Consider the following 18044-nt stretch of genomic DNA (forward strand, 5'->3'; position numbering starts at 1 on the left):
GACTGGTACTAATATATATATATATATTTTTTTTAATTGTATTTATTTATACTCCAGACATTTCTCTACCTAATATTTCTTGATTCCATTAATTTACTTTTTAGATGTGTATTGTTAAATATTACTGCACTGTTGGAGCTAGGAACACAAGCATTATGCTACACTCGCAATAACATCTGCGCCGAATACATTTGTATATTTTTTCAAGCAATCTGGTACCAATCACGCTCACTTTTTGTTCTGGCACCTCCCGATTTACAAATGAAGCACTGCCCTGGGCACATGTAGGCTACATTCAACACCAAGGCACATAGGCCGATTTCTCAGAAATGCACACATTCAGGTTACAGACTAGGCCTAAGATCGCTAGACTTAGCAAGTGCAACAATATTAGCAGGCTAGTTATTGGTTTCATAACAATGGCCTAAACGGATCTGGAACTAGGCTACAACTGAAGTAGTCATCAAAAAAGGTCACCCCATCATTGAAAAATTTGATTGATTATATAATACATTTCATTGACCATTGAAATGTCATTTTATTTTGAAATGACTTGACAATTGTTTTAGCAACTACATTTACATGTCAAAAAGCTGAAATTCTTGTAATAAGCAGCTTTTGTCCATGATAGCTTTTTCTTCACATATTTCTATATACATATTTACACATACATACATACATACATACATACATACATACATACATGATACTTTGAGTTCCAAGTTAGACAAGAGTTGACTCATGATACAAGCCTTTTCCTTCGGATTAGCAAACAAATAGCATAAAGGTTATAACCTTAACTGATCACATCATGGCAAACCAACTCACATTGACAAAAAGTTTCTCCAAAAAAACATTTGAAAATAATACAAGTGCATGTTGAAACCAGATGAGGCGGGCTCTCGAAAAAAAGCTCCTCTGTCCGTTCATCAAAATACAAATAAGATCAGAAGCACAAAATTAAGGGATATAAAGAACAGATGTAGGATCTTAATTTGAGCCAGTTTGCAACAGCAGGAAAATAATCCAACAGAAACAGGAAATGTGAATAATGTAGACTCAAATTTTTGTGTAGGGGTTGATAGAAAATGCTGTTAAGGCAAATCAAGTCTGACATTTTAAAGTGGAAAGTACAAACTTCAGAAGCCTTTTTAAACCCTGAATACACAAGTTTGCATTTCCTGTTGTGCAGGAAAATTCTCAGCAACAGAATGTATCAAATTAACATCCTACATATGTAATGTACTGTACATTACTAAAGAGCACAATTTACAAAGCTTGATTGACTCAAAGTTCATTTGTTGAAGCTGAGGATAACAGTAGGCGTGGTGGCTGTATGTGTGTGTGGACTACACAGTCTTCCTTCTTGAGCTATAATCAGGTTGTCAAAGAAGAGGATTGTTTCAGCATTGAAGGTCATCTGATTCCATTGAGAAAACCTTCAGTTTCTGTTGAGGGAGGTGGACACACAGCAATGCAGCCAACCTGGGTCGTGTTCAGTAGGTACGAAACGGAAAGAAAAATCGTCCAAAATGGAGTGAAAAAAATAAATAAAAAATACATGGAGGCACTATCTGAACTTCCCACAGATGTTTTTTTATTTCTTGCTAATGGTGTGCCCTAATGAACACGACCCTGCATTTTTACCTTGGAAGTTCCCCTACAGCCCTACAGGTGATGTTGCCATGGTGACCAGGCGATGCGTCTGGCTGCTGTGGCAACCAGGTCGGAGTGGGTCAGGTCAAAAGGTCAGACTCCAGTGGCCACCTGGCTGTTGTAGTCGGTGGACTCCATCTTGAGGATGTAAGGGATGATGCTGTCTATCTGCACATTGCCGATGAGGCCAGCGAAGAACAGCTCCTCTGTCACCGCTGCACTCATCAGCCGCAGGGCTGGGAGACGCAGCAGCAGCTTGGATATCCTGACGGGGAGAGACATTTTAGAATGTTATGGATCTTTGCTTTGGCAATAATATTAATGCTCAGCTTTCCCCATTGAGACCGTGTCTGTGCCTCGATCTAGGTTGGGCAAAATTAAAAATGGCGGTGTTCGCTTTAGCGATCTCACTAGTATAAAGACCTCCTCCATTCCTGCCATTATTGAAAGAGATTGTGATACCTCACATCTCAAAATTGGGTTACTTAATGTTAGATCCCTCACTTCCAAGGCAGTTATAGTCAATGAACTAATCACTGATAATAATCTTGATGTGATTGGCCTGACTGAAACATGGCTTAAGCCTGATGAATTTACTGTGTTAAATGAGGCCTCACCCCCTGGTTACACTAGTGACCATACCCCCGTGCATCCGGCAAAGGCGGAGGTGTTGCTAACATTTACGATAGCAAATTTCAATTTACAAAAAAAAAACAATGACGTTTTCGTCTTTTGAGCTTCTAGTCATGAAATCTATGCAGCCTACTCACTCACTTTTTATAGCTACTGTTTACAGGCCTCCTGGGCCATATGCAGTGTTCCTCACCGAGTTCCCTGAATTCCTATCGGATCTTGTAGTCATAGCAGATAATATTCTAATTTTTGGTGACTTTAACATTCACATGGAAAAGTCCACAGACCCACTCCAAAAGGCTTTCGGAGACATCATCGACTCAGTGGGTTTTGTCCAACATGTCTCTGGACCTACTCACTGCCACAGTCATACTCTGGACCTAGTTTTGTCCCATGGAATAAATGTTGTGGATCTAAATGTTTTTCCTCATAATCCTGGACTATCGGACCACCATTTTATTACGTTTGCAATTGCAACAAATAATCTGCTCAGACCCCAACCAAGGAGCATTAAAAGTCGTGCTATAAATTCTCAGACAACCCAAAGATTCCTTGATGCCCTTCCAGTCTGCCTCTGCCTACCCAAGGACGTCAGAGGACAAAAATCAGTTAACCACCTAACCGAGGAACTCAATTTAACCTTGCGCAATACCCTAGATGCAGTTGCACCCCTAAAAACTAAAAACATCTGTCATAAGAAACTAGCTCCCTGGTATACAGAAAATACACGAGCTCTGAAGCAAGCTTCCAGAAAATTGGAACGGAAATGGCGCCACACCAAACTGGAAGTCTTCCGACTAGCTTGGAAAGACAGTACCATGCAGTATCGAAGAGCCCTCACTGCTGCTCGATCATCCTATTTTTCCAACTTAATTGAGGAAAATAAGAACAATCCGAAATTTATTTTTGATACTGTCGCAAAGCTAACTAAAAAGCAGCCTTCGCAAATGGAGGATGGCTTTCACTTCAGCAGTAATACATTTATGAACTTCTTTGAGGAAAAGATCATGATCATTAGAAAGCAAATGACAGACTCCTCTTTAAATCTGGGTATTCCTCCAAAGCTCCATTGTCCTGAGTCTACACAACTCTGCCAGGACCTAGGATCAAGGGAGATACTAAAGTGTTTTAGTACTATATCTCTTGACGCAATGATGAAAATAATCATGGCCTCCAAACCCTCAAGCTGCATACTGGACCCTATTCCAACTAAACTACTGAAAGAGCTGCTTCCTGTGCTTGGCCCTCCTATGTTGAACGTAATAAACGGCTCTCTATCCACCGGATGTGTACCAAGCTCACTAAAAGTGGCAGTAATAAAGCCTCTCTTGAAAAAGCCGAATCTTGATCCAGAAATTATAAAAAACTATCGGCCTATATCGAATCTTCCATTCCTCTCAAAAAATTTCGAAAAAGCTGTTGCACAGCAACTCACTGCCTTCCTGAAGACAAACAATGTATACGAAACGCTTCAGTCTGGTTTTAGACCCCATCATAGCACTGAGACTGCACTTGTGAAGGTGGTAAATGACCTTTTAATGACGTCAGACCGAGGCTCTGCATCTGTCCTCGTGCTCCTAGATCTTAGTGCCGCTTTTGATACCATCGATCACCACATTCTTTTGGAGAGATTGGAAACCCAAATTGGTCTACATGGACAAGTTCTGGCCTGGTTTAGATCTTATCTGTCGGAAAGATATCAGTTTGTCTCTGTGAATGGTTTGTCCTCTGACAAATCAATTGTAAATTTCGGTGTTCCTCAAGGTTCCGTTTTAGGACCACTATTGTTTTCACTATATATTTTACCTCTTGGGGATGTCATTCGAAAACATAATGTTAAATTTCACTGCTATGCGGACGACACACAGCTGTACATTTCAATGAAACATGGTGAAGCCCCAAAATTGCCCTCGCTAGAAGCCTGTGTTTCAGACATAAAGAAGTGGATGGCTGCAAACTTTCTACTTTTAAACTCGGACAAAACAGAGATGCTTGTTCTAGGTCCCAAGAAACAAAGAGATCTTCTGTTGAATCTGACAATTAATCTGGATGGTTGTACAGTCGTCTCAAATAAAACTGTGAAGGACCTCGGCGTTACTCTGGACCCTGATCTCTCTTTTGAAGAACATATCAAGACTGTTTCAAGGACAGCTTTTTTCCATCTACGTAACATTGCAAAAATCAGAAATTTCTGTCCAAAAATGACGCAGAAAAATTAATCCATGCTTTTGTTACTTCTAGGCTGGACTACTGCAATGCTCTACTTTCCGGCTACCCGGATAAAGCACTAAATAAACTTCAGTTAGTGCTAAATACGGCTGCTAGAATCCTGACTTGATCATATTACTCCAGTGCTAGCCTCCCTACACTGGCTTCCTGTTAAGGCAAGGGCTGATTTCAAGGTTTTACTGCTAACCTACAAAGCATTACATGGGCTTGCTCCTACCTATCTTTCCGATTTGGTCCTGCCGTACATACCTACACGTACAAGACGCAGGCCTCCTAATTGTCCCTAGAATTTCTAAGCAAACGGCTGGAGGTAGGGCTTTCTCATATAGAGCTCCATTTTTATGGAATGGTCTGCCTACCAATGTGAGAGACGCAGACTCAGTCTCAACCTTTAAGTCTTTACTGAAGACTTATCTCTTCAGTAGGTCCTATGATTAAGTATAGTCTGGCCCAGGAGTGTGAAGGTGAACGGAAAGGCTGGAGCAACGAACCGCCCTTGCTGTCTCTGCCTTGCCGGTTCCCCTCTTTCCACTGGGATTCTCTGCCTCTAACCCTTTTACAGGGGCTGAGTCACTGGCCTACTGGTGTTCTTCCATGCCGTCCATGGGAGGGGTGCGTCACTTGAGTGGGTTTAGTCACTGACGTGGTCTTCCTGTCTGGGTTGGCGCCCCCCCCTTGGGTTGTGCCATGGCGGAGGTCGTTGTGGGCTATACTCGGCCTTGTCTTAGGACGGTAAGTTGGTGGTTGGAGACATCCCTCTAGTGGTGTGGGGGCTGTGCTTTGGCAAAGTGGGTGGGGTTATATCCTGCCTGTTTGGCCCTGTCCGGGGTATCATCGGATGGGGCCACAGTGTCTTCTGATCCCTCCTGTCTCAGCCTCCAGTATTTATGCTGCAGTAGTTTATCTGTCGGGGGCTAGGGTCAGTCTGTTACATCTGGAGTATTTCTCTTGTCTTATCCGGTGTCCTGTGTGAATTTAAATATGCTCTCTCTAATTCTCTCTTTCTCTCTTTCTGTCTTTCTCTCGGAGGACCTGAGCCCTAGGACCATGCCTCAGGACTACCTGGTATGATGACTCCTTGCTGTCCCCAGTCCACCTGGCCGTGCTGCTGCTCCAGTTTCAACTGTTCTGCCTGCGGCTATGGAACCCTGACCTGTTCACCGGACGTGCTTGTTGCACCCTCGACAACTACTATGATTATTATTATTTGACCATGCTGGTCATTTATGAACATTTTAACATCTTGACCATGTTCTGTTATAATATCCACCCTGCACAGCCAGAAGAGGACTGGCCACCCCTCATAGCCTGGTTCCTCTCTAGGTTTCTTCCTAGGTTTTTGGCCTTTCTAGGGAGTTTTTCCTAGGGAGTTTTTCCTAGCCACCGTGCTTCTTTCACATGCTTTGCTTGCTGTTTGGGGTTTTAGGCTGGGTTTCTGTACAGCACTTTGAGAATATCAGCTGATGTACGAAGGGCTATATAAAAATAAATTTGATTTGATTTGATTAATGTGAATGTCAATAAATCATTTATAATTGAAGACAGGAAAGCATTAGAATGTGACAATTTAATTGAGGGAGGCAAAGACAGTGGGAGAGAAACAGAATTGGAAGATGAATGAGAGAGGAAAATATGTTATAGTTGGATTTAGTGGTAGAATGTAGCGAGTTACTGACCGATAGGAGTCTTCTGGGTAGGTCCTGGTAACATAGTCCTGTAGCTCCATGTAAGCCTTCTCCTGGAACCGCTCGATCTGTAAGGTGTTGTCAATGCCTGGGTGGTCTGTAGCATGCACACACACACAGAGAACAAGCTCATTAAACTAAAGGAAAGGTACCGCATCAGAGACAATCGGGTAAATCACCATGGTACCAAACAACCGTCACTGACTGTCTACATGTTTCTATTTCCCTGCTGTCTTTTATACACTGAACAAAAATATAAAAACGCATGTAAAGTGTTGGTCCTATGTTTCCTGAACTGAAATAAATGCTCCCAGAAATTCTTTATACTCACAAAAAAACATTTCTCTCAAATGGTGTGCACAAATTTGTTTACATCCCTTTTTTGCCAAGATAATCCATCCACCTGACAGCTGTGGCATATCGGGAAGCTGATTAAACAGTATGATCATTACACAGGTGCACCTTGTGCTGGGAAAATAAAAGGCCAATCTAAAATGTGCAGCTGTGTCACAACACAATTCCACAGATGTCTCAAGCGTTGAGGGAGCATGCAATTGGCATGCTGACTGCAAGAACGTCCACCAGAGCTGTTGCCATAGAATTGAATGTTCATTTCTCTACCATAAGCCGCCTCCAACGTTGTTTTAGAGAATTTGGCAGTACGGCCAACCAGCCTCACAACTGCAGACCACGTGTATGGTGTCATGTGGGAGAGCGGTTTGCTGATGACAACATAGTGGCATTGGGGTTATGGTATAAACAGGCATAAACTACAGACAATGAACACAATTGCATTTTAAATCGATGGCAATTTGAATGCACAGAAATACCGTGATGAGATCCTGAAGCCAAATGTAAGGCACATTTCTTTCAAGGTATAGGTAACGGGATGCAAATGTTTATTCCCAGTCATGTGAAATCCATAGATAACGGCCTAATTATTTAAATTGACTGATTTAAATTGAGCATATGAACTCCATAAAATCATTGAAATTGTTGCGTTCATATTTTTGTTCAGTATAGTTCTTGGCAAAGACACAGAACAAGTAGATTATGCAAAAGGAAAGGGTGCAACTCCGCATTTATAATAACTCTCCCTTTTATGTACACAGCAAATCCATGGGAGTCATGTTCCAGTGTACTTCCTTTTGTTTAAATAGTTTGCTGAGGATCTGGGAACTGCTGTCTGAAGGGCAGCACCTAACTACACTAAGAAGGGCCGAGCAACAATTCGCCATCTTACTGCATGGGACAGATTCTCCAATGAACAAGCTTTATAGTAAAAAAATACATTTTTAAAATTCAAAATAAATAATTATATATATTAGGCATAATCTGTGCCCAGGAGGTTGGCCCAATGAGTGTAATCATGTGACAACATTTTTCACGGAAGTGAGTTGCGTCATGCAACAGTTTCTCATGTACGCTACATTGCTAAAAGTATGTAGACTCCTGCTCGTCGAACATCTCATTCCAAAATCCTGGGCATTAATTTGGGGTTGGTCCCCCCTTTGCTGCTATAATAGCCTCCACTCTTCTGGGAATGCTATACAATAGATGTTGGAACATTGCTGAGAGACTTCCTTCCATTCAGCCACAAGAGCATCAGTGAGGTTGGGCACTTAGGTTGGGCGATTAGGCCTGGCTTGCATTCCAATTCATCCCAAAGGTGTTAGATGAGGTTGAGGTCAGGGCTCTGTGCAGGCAGGTCAAGTTTTTCCACACCGATCTCAACAAACCATTTCTGAATGGACCTCGCTTTGCGCACAGGGGCATTGTCATGTCGATACAGGAAGCACAGAATCGTCTAGAATGTCATTGTATGCTGTAGCGTTAAGATACCTCTTCACTGGAACAAAGGGGCCTAGATCTAACTATTAAAAACAGCCCCAGGCCATTATTCCTCCTCCACCAAACCTTACAGTTGGCACTATGCAGTAGGACAGGTAGCGTTCTCCTGGCATCTGCCAGACCCAGATTTGTTCGTCGGACTGCCAAATGGTGAAGCAAGATTCATCACTCCTGAGAATGCGTCTCCACTGCTCTAGAGTCCAATGGCAGCAAGCTTTACGCCACTCCAGCAGGCGCTTGGTATTGCGCATGGTGATCTTGGGTTTACATGGCCAAGCAGCCGCACAAGCCCATTTCATGAAGCTCCTGACTAACAGTTCTTGTGCTGACGTTGCATCCAGAGGCAGTTTGGAACTCGGCAGTGAGTGATTTTTATGCACTATGCGCTTCAGCACTCAGTGTTCCCATTCTTCTCGGCTGTGCCGTTGTTGCTCCTAGACATTTCCACTTCACAATAACAGCACTTACAGTTGACCGGGGCAGCTCTAGCAGGCCAGAAATGTAACGAACTGACTTGTTGGAAAGGTTGCATCCTATGACGGTGCCATGTTGAAAGACACTGAGCTCTTCAGTACGGGCCATTCTACTGCCAATGTTTGTCTACGGAAATTGCATGGCTGTGTGCTCGATTTTATACACCTGTCAGCAACGCGTGTGGCTGAAATGGCCAAATCCACTAATTTGAAAGGGGTATCCATATACTTTTGGCCATATAGTGTATCAGCACTTCACAATCTAATTTCAAAACTAACACATATGGACTTTAGAGTTTTATCTTTTCCCCCTCTCTCCATGGATGCTTTGCACTGTCTGGAATGTGACCAATTACTCTTTGCAACACTGAGTTACATTATGCATCATTCCATGATATATACTGCTAAAAAAAATAAAGGGAACACTAAAATAACACATCCTAGATCTGAATGAATGAAATAATCTTATTAAATACTTTTTTCTTTACATAGTTGAATGTGCTGACAACAAAATCACACAAAAATAATCAATGGAAATCCAATTTATCAACCCATGGAGGTCTGGATTTGGAGTCACACTCAAAATTAAAGTGGAAAACCACACTAAAGGCTGATCCAACTTTGATGTAATGTCCTTAAAACAAGTCAAAATGAGGCTCAGTAGTGTGTGTGGCCTCCACATGCCTGTATGACCTCCCTACAACGCCTGGGCATGCTCCTGATGAGGTGACGGATGGTCTCCTGAGGGATCTCCTCCCAGACCTGGACTAAAGCATCCGCCAACTCCTGGACAGTCTGTGGTGCAACGTGGCGTTGGTGGATGGAGCGAGACATGATGTCCCAGATGTGCTCAAATGGATTCAGGTCTGGGGGGCGGGCCAGTCCATAGCATCAATGCCTTCATCTTGCAGGAACTGCTGACACACTCCAGCCACATGAGGTCTAGCATTGTCTTGCATTAGGAGGAACCCAGGGCCAACCGCACCAGTATATGGTCTCACAAGGGGTCTGAGGATCTCATCTCGGTACCTAATGGCAGTCAGGCTACCTCTGGCGAGCACATGGAGGGCTGTGCGGCCCCCCAAAGAAATGCCACCCCACACCATGACTGACCCACCGCCAAACCGGTCATGCTGGAGGATGTTGCAGGCAGCAGAACATTCTCCACGGCGTCTCCAGACTCTGTCACGTCTGTCACATGTGCTCAGTGTGAACCTGCTTTCATCTGTGAAGAGCACAGGGCGCCAGTGGCGAATTTGCCAATCTTGGTGTTCTCTGGCAAATGCCAAACGTCCTGCACGGTGTTGGGCTGTAAGCACAACCCCCACCACCCTCATGGAGTCTGTTTCTGACCGTTTGAGCAGACACATGCACATTTGTGGCCTGCTGGAGGTCATTTTGCAGGGCTCTGGCAGTGCTCCTCCTTGCACAAAGGCGGAGGTAGCGGTCCTGCTGCTGGGTTGTTGCCCTCCTACGGCCTCCTCCACGTCTCCTGATGTACTGGCCTGTCTCCTGGTACCACCTCCATGCTCTGGACACTACGCTGACAGACACAGCAAACCTTCTTGCCACAGCTCGCATTGATGTGCCATCCTGGATGAGCTGCACTACCTGAGCCACTTGTTTGGGTTGTAGACTCCGTCTCATGCTACCACTAGAGTGAAAGCACCGCCAGCATTCAAAAGTGACCAAAACATCAGCCAGGAAGCATAGGAACTGAGAAGTGGTCTGTGGTCCACCTGCAGAAATCCTCCTTTATTGGGGGTGTCTTGCTAATTGCCTATAATTTCCACCTGTTGTCTATTCCATTTGCACAACAGCATGTGAAATTTATTGTCAATCAGTGTTGCTTCCTAAGTGGACAGTTTGATTTCACAGAAGTGTGATTGACTTGGAGTTACATTGTGTTGTTTAAGTGTTCCCTTTATTTTTTTGAGCAGTGTATAATGAAATTCCGTATTCTCCTTCCCCTCCCTCTTTATCCCTCTCTCCAGCCACCACTCACCAGGGCTAAAGAGGACGATGGCTTTGAGGTAGGCGTATTCATACGAGTCAGGGGACAGTTTGGCCATGCTGTTACAGAACTCCTGCATCCTCCAGATGTGTTCCATCACCAGCTTCACTCGCTCTGGGGACAGCTTCTCTATAGGGGGAACGTAAATAATTTATAATACTATAAACGCCCCCATGTATTCCCACAACAAAAACCCTACTGTGGCTCTGACTCAGCAGATGCTTCTCTGCAGGGGGGAACGAACACAAGAGGAAGACTGGACAAGGACACTGGGGCTCTTTGTCTAAAATCCTTCATCTCCTTCATATGCACTGAGTTTTCAAAAACAATGACCAGGTGAAAGCTAGCCTAATGATGAGCTTCCCTTCCACCATATTGTTTTTCCCAGTCATGTCTTTTCGAATCAGTCCAGATTATGAAAAAGAGGAGACAACGAGGAGGACAGATTTTTATCAATTGAGATAGATCCTGGAAATATGTTTGCTGCATAAATCACACTCCCCATACTGGAAGGCGCTTTGGATAAAAATCTGCTGGCAATTATTGTAAATATTGTGATAAATATGTATTCATTTGTACAATCACCTCCTGTACCTTCTTGTAGGCTGGTTTGCAGGTGGTTGATGATGGCAGCCAGGATGGTGGCGACATTCATAACGTTGGCGCACTGAGCCAGGCCCAGAGCAAACAGCTCGTTCCAACAAGCCTTCATCAGGTTAATGTCATTATCGAGACCACTATGGTGAAAAGACAACATTCAAAACGTTGGAGCATCGAGCCAGGCACAGGGCAAACGGTTTGTTCCAACAGGACTTCACCGGGTTAATGTCATTATCACTGGGAAATATAGGATGCATTTCATTTAATTTATTAAAATGCATGCATGGAGAATATATTAATATACACTGCATTTAAATCATAGAGGATAACACACAAATACTTCCATTTTGGTGCTCTGGCCAGCAGGCAGAAAAAGGCTGACTGATACACACGACAGTTTGCATATACAGTGCCGTCGGAAAGTATTCAGACCCCTTTACTTTTTCCACATTTTGTTACGTCACAGCCTTATTCTAAAATGGATTAACTTGTCCCCCCCCCTCAATCCACACACACACACACACACACACACACACACCCCCCATAATGACAAAGCAAAAACAAGTTTTTAGAAATTGTTGCTAATTTGAAAACTTAAATATCACTGTGGCAAAGAAGGGGGTCGAGTGATAAATGGCAGATATGTGAGGGCAGAACTAATAAACGGGCTCTGCCCGATCACTAAAATGGCCACCCCGATCAGAACTACAGATCACAATTCCCAGAAGCAAGGGGAGCCCTCAGAAGGTGGAGCCGACCCACAGATAAAAGGTCAAGAAAAACCAGAAAGAGAGAGAGAGGGCGGGAAGGATCTATGAACCATAGAGAAAGAGACAATCTACATTGGCTGGATTTACCGTGTACGAGCTGGACTGTTTTGGACTTTCCTGTTGGCGTTTAGACCTGGACCTACCGAGAACCAGATTTGTGTACCGAACCCTGCTATCCTTGACCTTACCTGTGGCCTGGGTGGACCAGGACAGCGAAACAAACACACAGGTACTGTCATGTTCGAAAGATCTTTCATTCTGGGCTGACTTTGGTGACAGTTTCCCACTTAATTTGTGACAAACGCTCCTAACTTTGAAGAGGTTTGCCACAATCACATTTACATAACTATTCAGACCCTTTAAATCAGTACTTTGTTAAAGCATCTTTGGCAGTGATTACAGCCTCGAGTCTTCTTGGGCATGATGCTACAAGCTTGGCACACCTGTATTTGGGGAGTTTCTCCCATTCTTCTCTGCAAATCCTCTCAAGCTCTGTCAGGTTGGATGGGGAGCGTTGCTGCACAGCTATTTTCAGGTTTCTCCAGAGATGTTTGATTGAGGTGAAGTCTGGGCTCTAGCTGGGCCATTCAGAGACTTGTACCGAAGCCACTTCTGCGTTGACTTGGCCGTGTGGTTAGTGTCGTTGTCCTGTCGAGGTCCCGAGCGCTCTGGAGCAGGTTTTCAATGATTTCTCTGTACTTTGCTCTGTTCATATTTGCCTTGATCCTGACTAGTCTCCCAGTCTTTCCTGCCGAAAAACATCCTCACAGCATGACGCTGCCACCACCATGCTTCACCGTAGGGATGGTGCCAGGTTTCCTCCAGGCGTGACACTTGGCATTCAGGCCAAAGAGTTCAATCTTGGTTTCATCAGACCAGAGAATCTTGTTTCTCATGGTCTGAGAGTCCTTTAGATGCCTTTTGGCAAACTCCAAATGGGCTGTCATGTGCCTTTTACTGAGGAGTGGCTTCCATCTGGCCACTCTACCATAAAGGCCTGATTGGTGGAGTGCTGGTAGTCTTTAGGGAAGGTTCTCCCATCTCCACTGACGAACTCCAGAGCTTGACCATCATGAACACCTGACCATCAGGTTCTTGGTCAACTCCCTGACCAAGGCACTTCTCCCCCAATTGCTCAGTTCGGCCAGGCGGATAGCTCTAGGAAGAGGCTTGGTTGCTCCAAACATCTTCCATTTAAGAATGAATGATCGAGGCCACTGTGTTATTGGGGACCTTCAATGCTACAGAAATGTTTTGGTACCCTTATTCAGATCTGTGTCTCGACACAATCCTGTCTCGGAGCTCTACGGATAACTCCTTCGACCTCACGGCTTGCTTTTTGCTCTGGCATGCACTGTCAACTGTGGGACCTTATATAGACAGGTGTGTGCCTTTCCAAATCATGTCCAATCAATTGAATTTACCACAGGTGGACTCCAATCAAGTTGTAGAAACATTAAGGATGATCAATGAAAACAGGATGCACCCTGAGCTCAATTTCATAGCAAATGGTCTGAATACTTATGTAAATAAGGTATTTTGTTTTGATTTGCAAAGATATCTAAAATCCTGTTTTCGCTTTGTCATTATGGGGTATTGTGTGCAGATCCATTTTAGAATAAGGCTGTAATGTAACAAAATGTGAAAAAAGTAAAGGAGTCTGAAGAGAATTAGAGACACAGAATGAGAGCAGTAGGTAGGTAGGTAGCGACTCACCCCAAGGCTTGGAAGGCAGGTATGGAGCGCGCCCAGTGCATGGACAGGAAGAGGAGCCTTGAGGCCGACTCACAGATGTAGTTCACGTTTAGGTACTCAGGCATGGGCAAAGGCATCATCAACTAAAGAGTGAGCAAGAGAGACATCATGATTGAGAAAGAATGGGCCTAGGCATTAGATTTTCTTTTTGTTGATTGATTAATTATACTTTATTAATCCCAGCAGGGAAATGAAGTTGTCATAGCAAGTGAGTTCAGGGCCTCTTGACTCTTTAAGCACTATGACGTACTGAGAATAAATGTCCATTTTAAGATAACACCTGAATTAAAAATGGATTAAAGTTATGGTCAGCCCCTGGGCCTTTGTGTGGGGTAGCGTCCCAAGTGGCACCCCTTTTCCCCTTTATAGTGGACTACTTTTGAGCATGGCCCCTGGGCCTCACCTTGAAAGGGACATGGCTGTCTGAGAGAAGGGGCCCCTCCAGCTCCACTACAGGGCCCGACTGGTCCCCTGACATCAACTGCAACGTGGCCTCCAGAGAGTCTCCCGCTGAGCCATCACCAGGATTCAAGGCCTTAGCCAGGGTGTCAAATGCTCTGGGGAGGTGGGAGAGCGAGACAACAAAACAAGTCAATCAACAAATTAGTGCTCGATTCACACTGTAGTGCCGACTCAAACCAAACTCTTCTGGCTCTGATATTTTCTCATTGTCCTTTCCAGCACAGTTCCATCAATTATGGTGGATGCGTAAATCAGACCAGCTCAGTACATCTTTGTTTTGGCTCTGTAGTGTAGAAGCCCTTTACACACACACACACGAGAGCTCAAACTAGTACACTTAGTGCCTTCAGAAAGTACTCAAACCGCATGACTTATTCCACATTTTGTTGTGTTAGAGCCTGAATTCAAAATGGATTAAGTAGATGTTCTATATCACTCTCTACACACAATATCTCAACGACAAAGTGTAAACATGTTTAGACATTTATTAAAAATTAAATACAAACATCTAATTTACATAAAGTATTTCTACGTAAGTCTGAGAGCTTTCGACACCTGGATTATGCAACATTTCCCCATTATTCTTCAAAAAAAATGATTCAAGCTCTGTCGAATTGGTTGTTGATCATTGTTAGACAAGCATTTTCAGGTCTTGCCGTAGATTTGACTTAAACCTACCTCGGCTAATCAGGAACATTCACTGTCTTCTTGGTAAGCAACTCCAGTGTAGATTTGGCCTTGTGTTTTAGGTTATTGTCCTGCTGAAAGGTGAATTAATCTTCCAGTGTCTGGGTAAGCAGACAACCAGATTTTCCGCTAGGATAATGCATGTGCTTAGCTCCATTTTGTTTATTTTTAGTCCTGAAAAACTCCCCAGTCCTAAGTGATTACAAGCATAGCCATAACATGATGCAGACAACACTATGCTTGAAAATATGGAGAGTGGTACTCAGTAATGTCTTGTCTTGGATTTGCCCCAAACATAACACTGTATTCAGGACAAAAAGTTAATTGCTTTGCCACATTTTTTGCAGTATTACTTTAGTGCCTTATTGCAAACAGAATGCATGTTTTGGAAACAAAATTATTCTGTACAGGCTTCCTTATTTTCACTCTGTCAATTAAGTTTGTAGTTACTATGTTGATTCATCCTCAGTTTTTTCCTACCACAGCCATTAAATCCTAATTGTTTTACCATTGGCCTCATGGTGGAATCCCTGAGCAGTTTCCTGCCTCTCCGGCAACTGAGTTAGGAAGGACACCTGTATCTTTGTGGTGACTGGATTTATTGAGACACCATCCAAAGTGCAATTTACCCATCTACCAATAGATGCCCTTCTTCGCGAGGCATTGGAAAACCTCCTTTGTCTTTGTGGTTGAATCTGTTTGAAATTCACTGTTTGACTGAGGCACCCTACAGATATTGTATGAGTGGGGTATAGAGATGAGGTAGTCCTTCAAAAATCATGTTAAACACTATTATTGCACACAAAGTGAGTCCATGCAACTTACTATGCGACTTGTTAAGCACAGTTTTACTCCTGAAGTTATTTAAGCCTGCCATAAGAAAGGGGCTGAATACTTATGTCTCAAGACATTTCAGCTTTTCATTCAATTGTAAAAAAAAAAATGTTTTTAAACATAATTACACTTTGACATTATGGGGTATTGTGTGTAGGCCAGTGACCAATAAATCTCAATGTAATCAATTTTAAATTCAGTCTGTAACACAACAAAACGTGGAAAAAGTCAAGGGGTGTGAATACTTTCTGAAGGCACTGTATTCATCTCTAAAAGTACTTATACTGTCTTTACTTTCTTCGAGCTAAAAATGTCTATTAGTGTTGAGGTTCAGGAAATGATAGAGAAATAGACTGCAGAAAGGAAAACAAGCTTCAAGCTTGACAGACCTTGGGATAGGATATATCTAACCAGCACGTAACCTAATTAACCCGAGGCAGGAACACAGGAACCACATGGCCCTTGACTGGAAAAAAAATTCAATTTGAGCCCCATGATATACAGAAAACACAACCCCTAACTTCCTTCTGATACACTCAGAACATTTATCAGCTCTAAAATCAGTACTGCTGTTAGTCAATCCAAGCACATTACATTTTACCTATTAAAATTCTTTAAAGATGTTGGGGGAGGGGGGATGCTAAGCTGACATATGGAATTGTTTTAGGATGGTCATAATATGGATAATTTAGCTATTTGATTTTGAATTTTAGGTAGATTTTGGCCTTTACAACTGAAGCCCATAGAAACACATTGAATACCACATTCATAAATGGCAAAAAGGACAGTCAGAAAATAAATAAGAAACAAGGTTTTGAAGTGTCCGTCTTAAATCTAGGAGATGTAAAAACAAAATAAACAAAAAACATTTTGTATAATTTATTTTATTATACATATTGAACCCCTTTCTTGAGTAGGCACAAAACTACCTTCATACTTCCATTCGTTTTTTTAAAAACCAGTACCTTCAGACGAGTCCAGTAACACTTGTGGTGGTTCTAGAGCAAAACAGAGCACCATTGTGTTTGTGAGAATCTCCCCTTTCCACAGTGGGGTCCCATTAGTTTATAACCCAAACGGTTCAGACAGTACCAAACAGAAGTTGGCACATCAACGGTACCGACTTCGGACGAGTCTCCTCGTAGAGCAAAACGGAGAACACCATCGTGTTCGTGAGTCTCCCCCGTAGGGCAAACCATACAGACGCTGCAGACATTTACGTGAGAAGACCGATTTTAGGGATGTATCATGGTCTGACAAACACCACTCTAGCTCTGCCAACTTTCACTGCAGATGTGGAAGTGCGACACTGGTGGATACGATAGATTTGAGATGCAGCCAATTCAAAAAAACATCTTTAACGTAAACTGACTTTTTTTTGTTGTTATGTAACTTCGATTTAATCGACTCCAGGGGGTTAAAAATAGATACAATCTGGGATCTGAGAATTCGTTCAATGGTGAAATACATTTTGTCTAGCTACAAAAAGTTTTAAACTATCATGTGGGTATTATGGACTGTCAGTCTAAGTATGTAGAGAACTGTCTATGGATTTCAGAGGGGCTGTACGTCCCTAGCCCTATCCCTCAAATGTATACCAAAACAAGTGGCAGGGATGGCATTCTGCATAAAACAAATTCCAGAAAGTAGCTTTAAAATCCTGTATAAGAAATCTCCTCACCGCGTAATGTCACTGGCGGTCTGTTCGTCTCCTTGGAGATCCGTCATTGAGCCGTCTCCGTTGCTAAGGGTGTCATCCACACCCATTAGGTCATTGCCGTCTGTAATGTCGTTCATCTCCCGGGCCTTGTTCAGGTGAGCCAGTGATGTCACCACGTTGGCCAGCGTGCTCAGGTCACCCTGACATGGGTCATTCTATGGAGAGGCACAAGGGAGAATCAGCACCACTATTAATAATGGAAACCTCTACTTTTGGAGTCCCAATCGTTTCCCCATTTTAAATATTTGTGAATAGATATATTTCCTTCCTTAGATTAAAGCATTGCCTGAAACTTTAACAGGATGCTCAAATCGATTCAATCAGACCTCATCACAGACTAACATCCCAGTTTCTTTAAGCGGCAGAATATCTATTGTAAAAATGAATATATTGTGAAGGCTGAATTTCTGTAGTTCAATGCTTTGTTTCCTTTCTGGCTATCGGGAACAAATCCAGTGCGGTTTCAATAAAACTGCAGTTTCCCGGATAAAATTAACAATTAAAGAGGGAAAGATGTAGGAAGACTACCCATACCGAACTTTAAAATAGTATTTCTATGCACCAGCATTTTGTCCAATCCTAAATTGGTTTGGACATGATTCTTCCAGCCCTCGGCTGAGTATAAATACGGTGTCTGCTATTGCCCTGGAAGAGATGGTCTTCACTTATAGTGTG

General features: G+C 43.1%; 1 protein-coding gene across 7 annotated transcripts in view; it reads right to left on the reverse strand.

The window, feature by feature from the left end:
* Positions 1 to 492: 492 nt before the first annotated feature.
* Positions 493 to 18044, reverse strand: part of LOC106573053 (nuclear receptor subfamily 2 group C member 1-A) — a 32144-nt gene continuing 14592 nt past the window's right edge. For 5 of the 7 annotated variants that reach the window (XM_014147696.2, XM_014147693.2, XM_014147699.2 and 2 more), the window contains exons 8-14: positions 17331 to 17524; positions 14070 to 14223; positions 13628 to 13749; positions 11127 to 11278; positions 10533 to 10670; positions 6195 to 6300; positions 493 to 1921 (exon numbers count right to left, since the gene is read on the reverse strand). In XM_014147696.2, the coding sequence (XP_014003171.1) occupies positions 1750 to 1921; positions 6195 to 6300; positions 10533 to 10670; positions 11127 to 11278; positions 13628 to 13749; positions 14070 to 14223; positions 17331 to 17524 (1038 nt within the window). In that variant the 3' untranslated portion in view covers positions 493 to 1749. The remainder of the gene's footprint in view (positions 1922 to 6194; positions 6301 to 10532; positions 10671 to 11126; positions 11279 to 13627; positions 13750 to 14069; positions 14224 to 17330; positions 17525 to 18044) is intronic. The other 2 variants (XM_014147697.2, XM_045696854.1) reach the window with 1 other exon arrangement.

Source organism: Salmo salar, chromosome ssa16, assembly GCF_905237065.1.
Source record: "Salmo salar chromosome ssa16, Ssal_v3.1, whole genome shotgun sequence".
In the NCBI taxonomy this organism is placed as follows: Eukaryota; Metazoa; Chordata; class Actinopteri; order Salmoniformes; family Salmonidae; genus Salmo; species Salmo salar.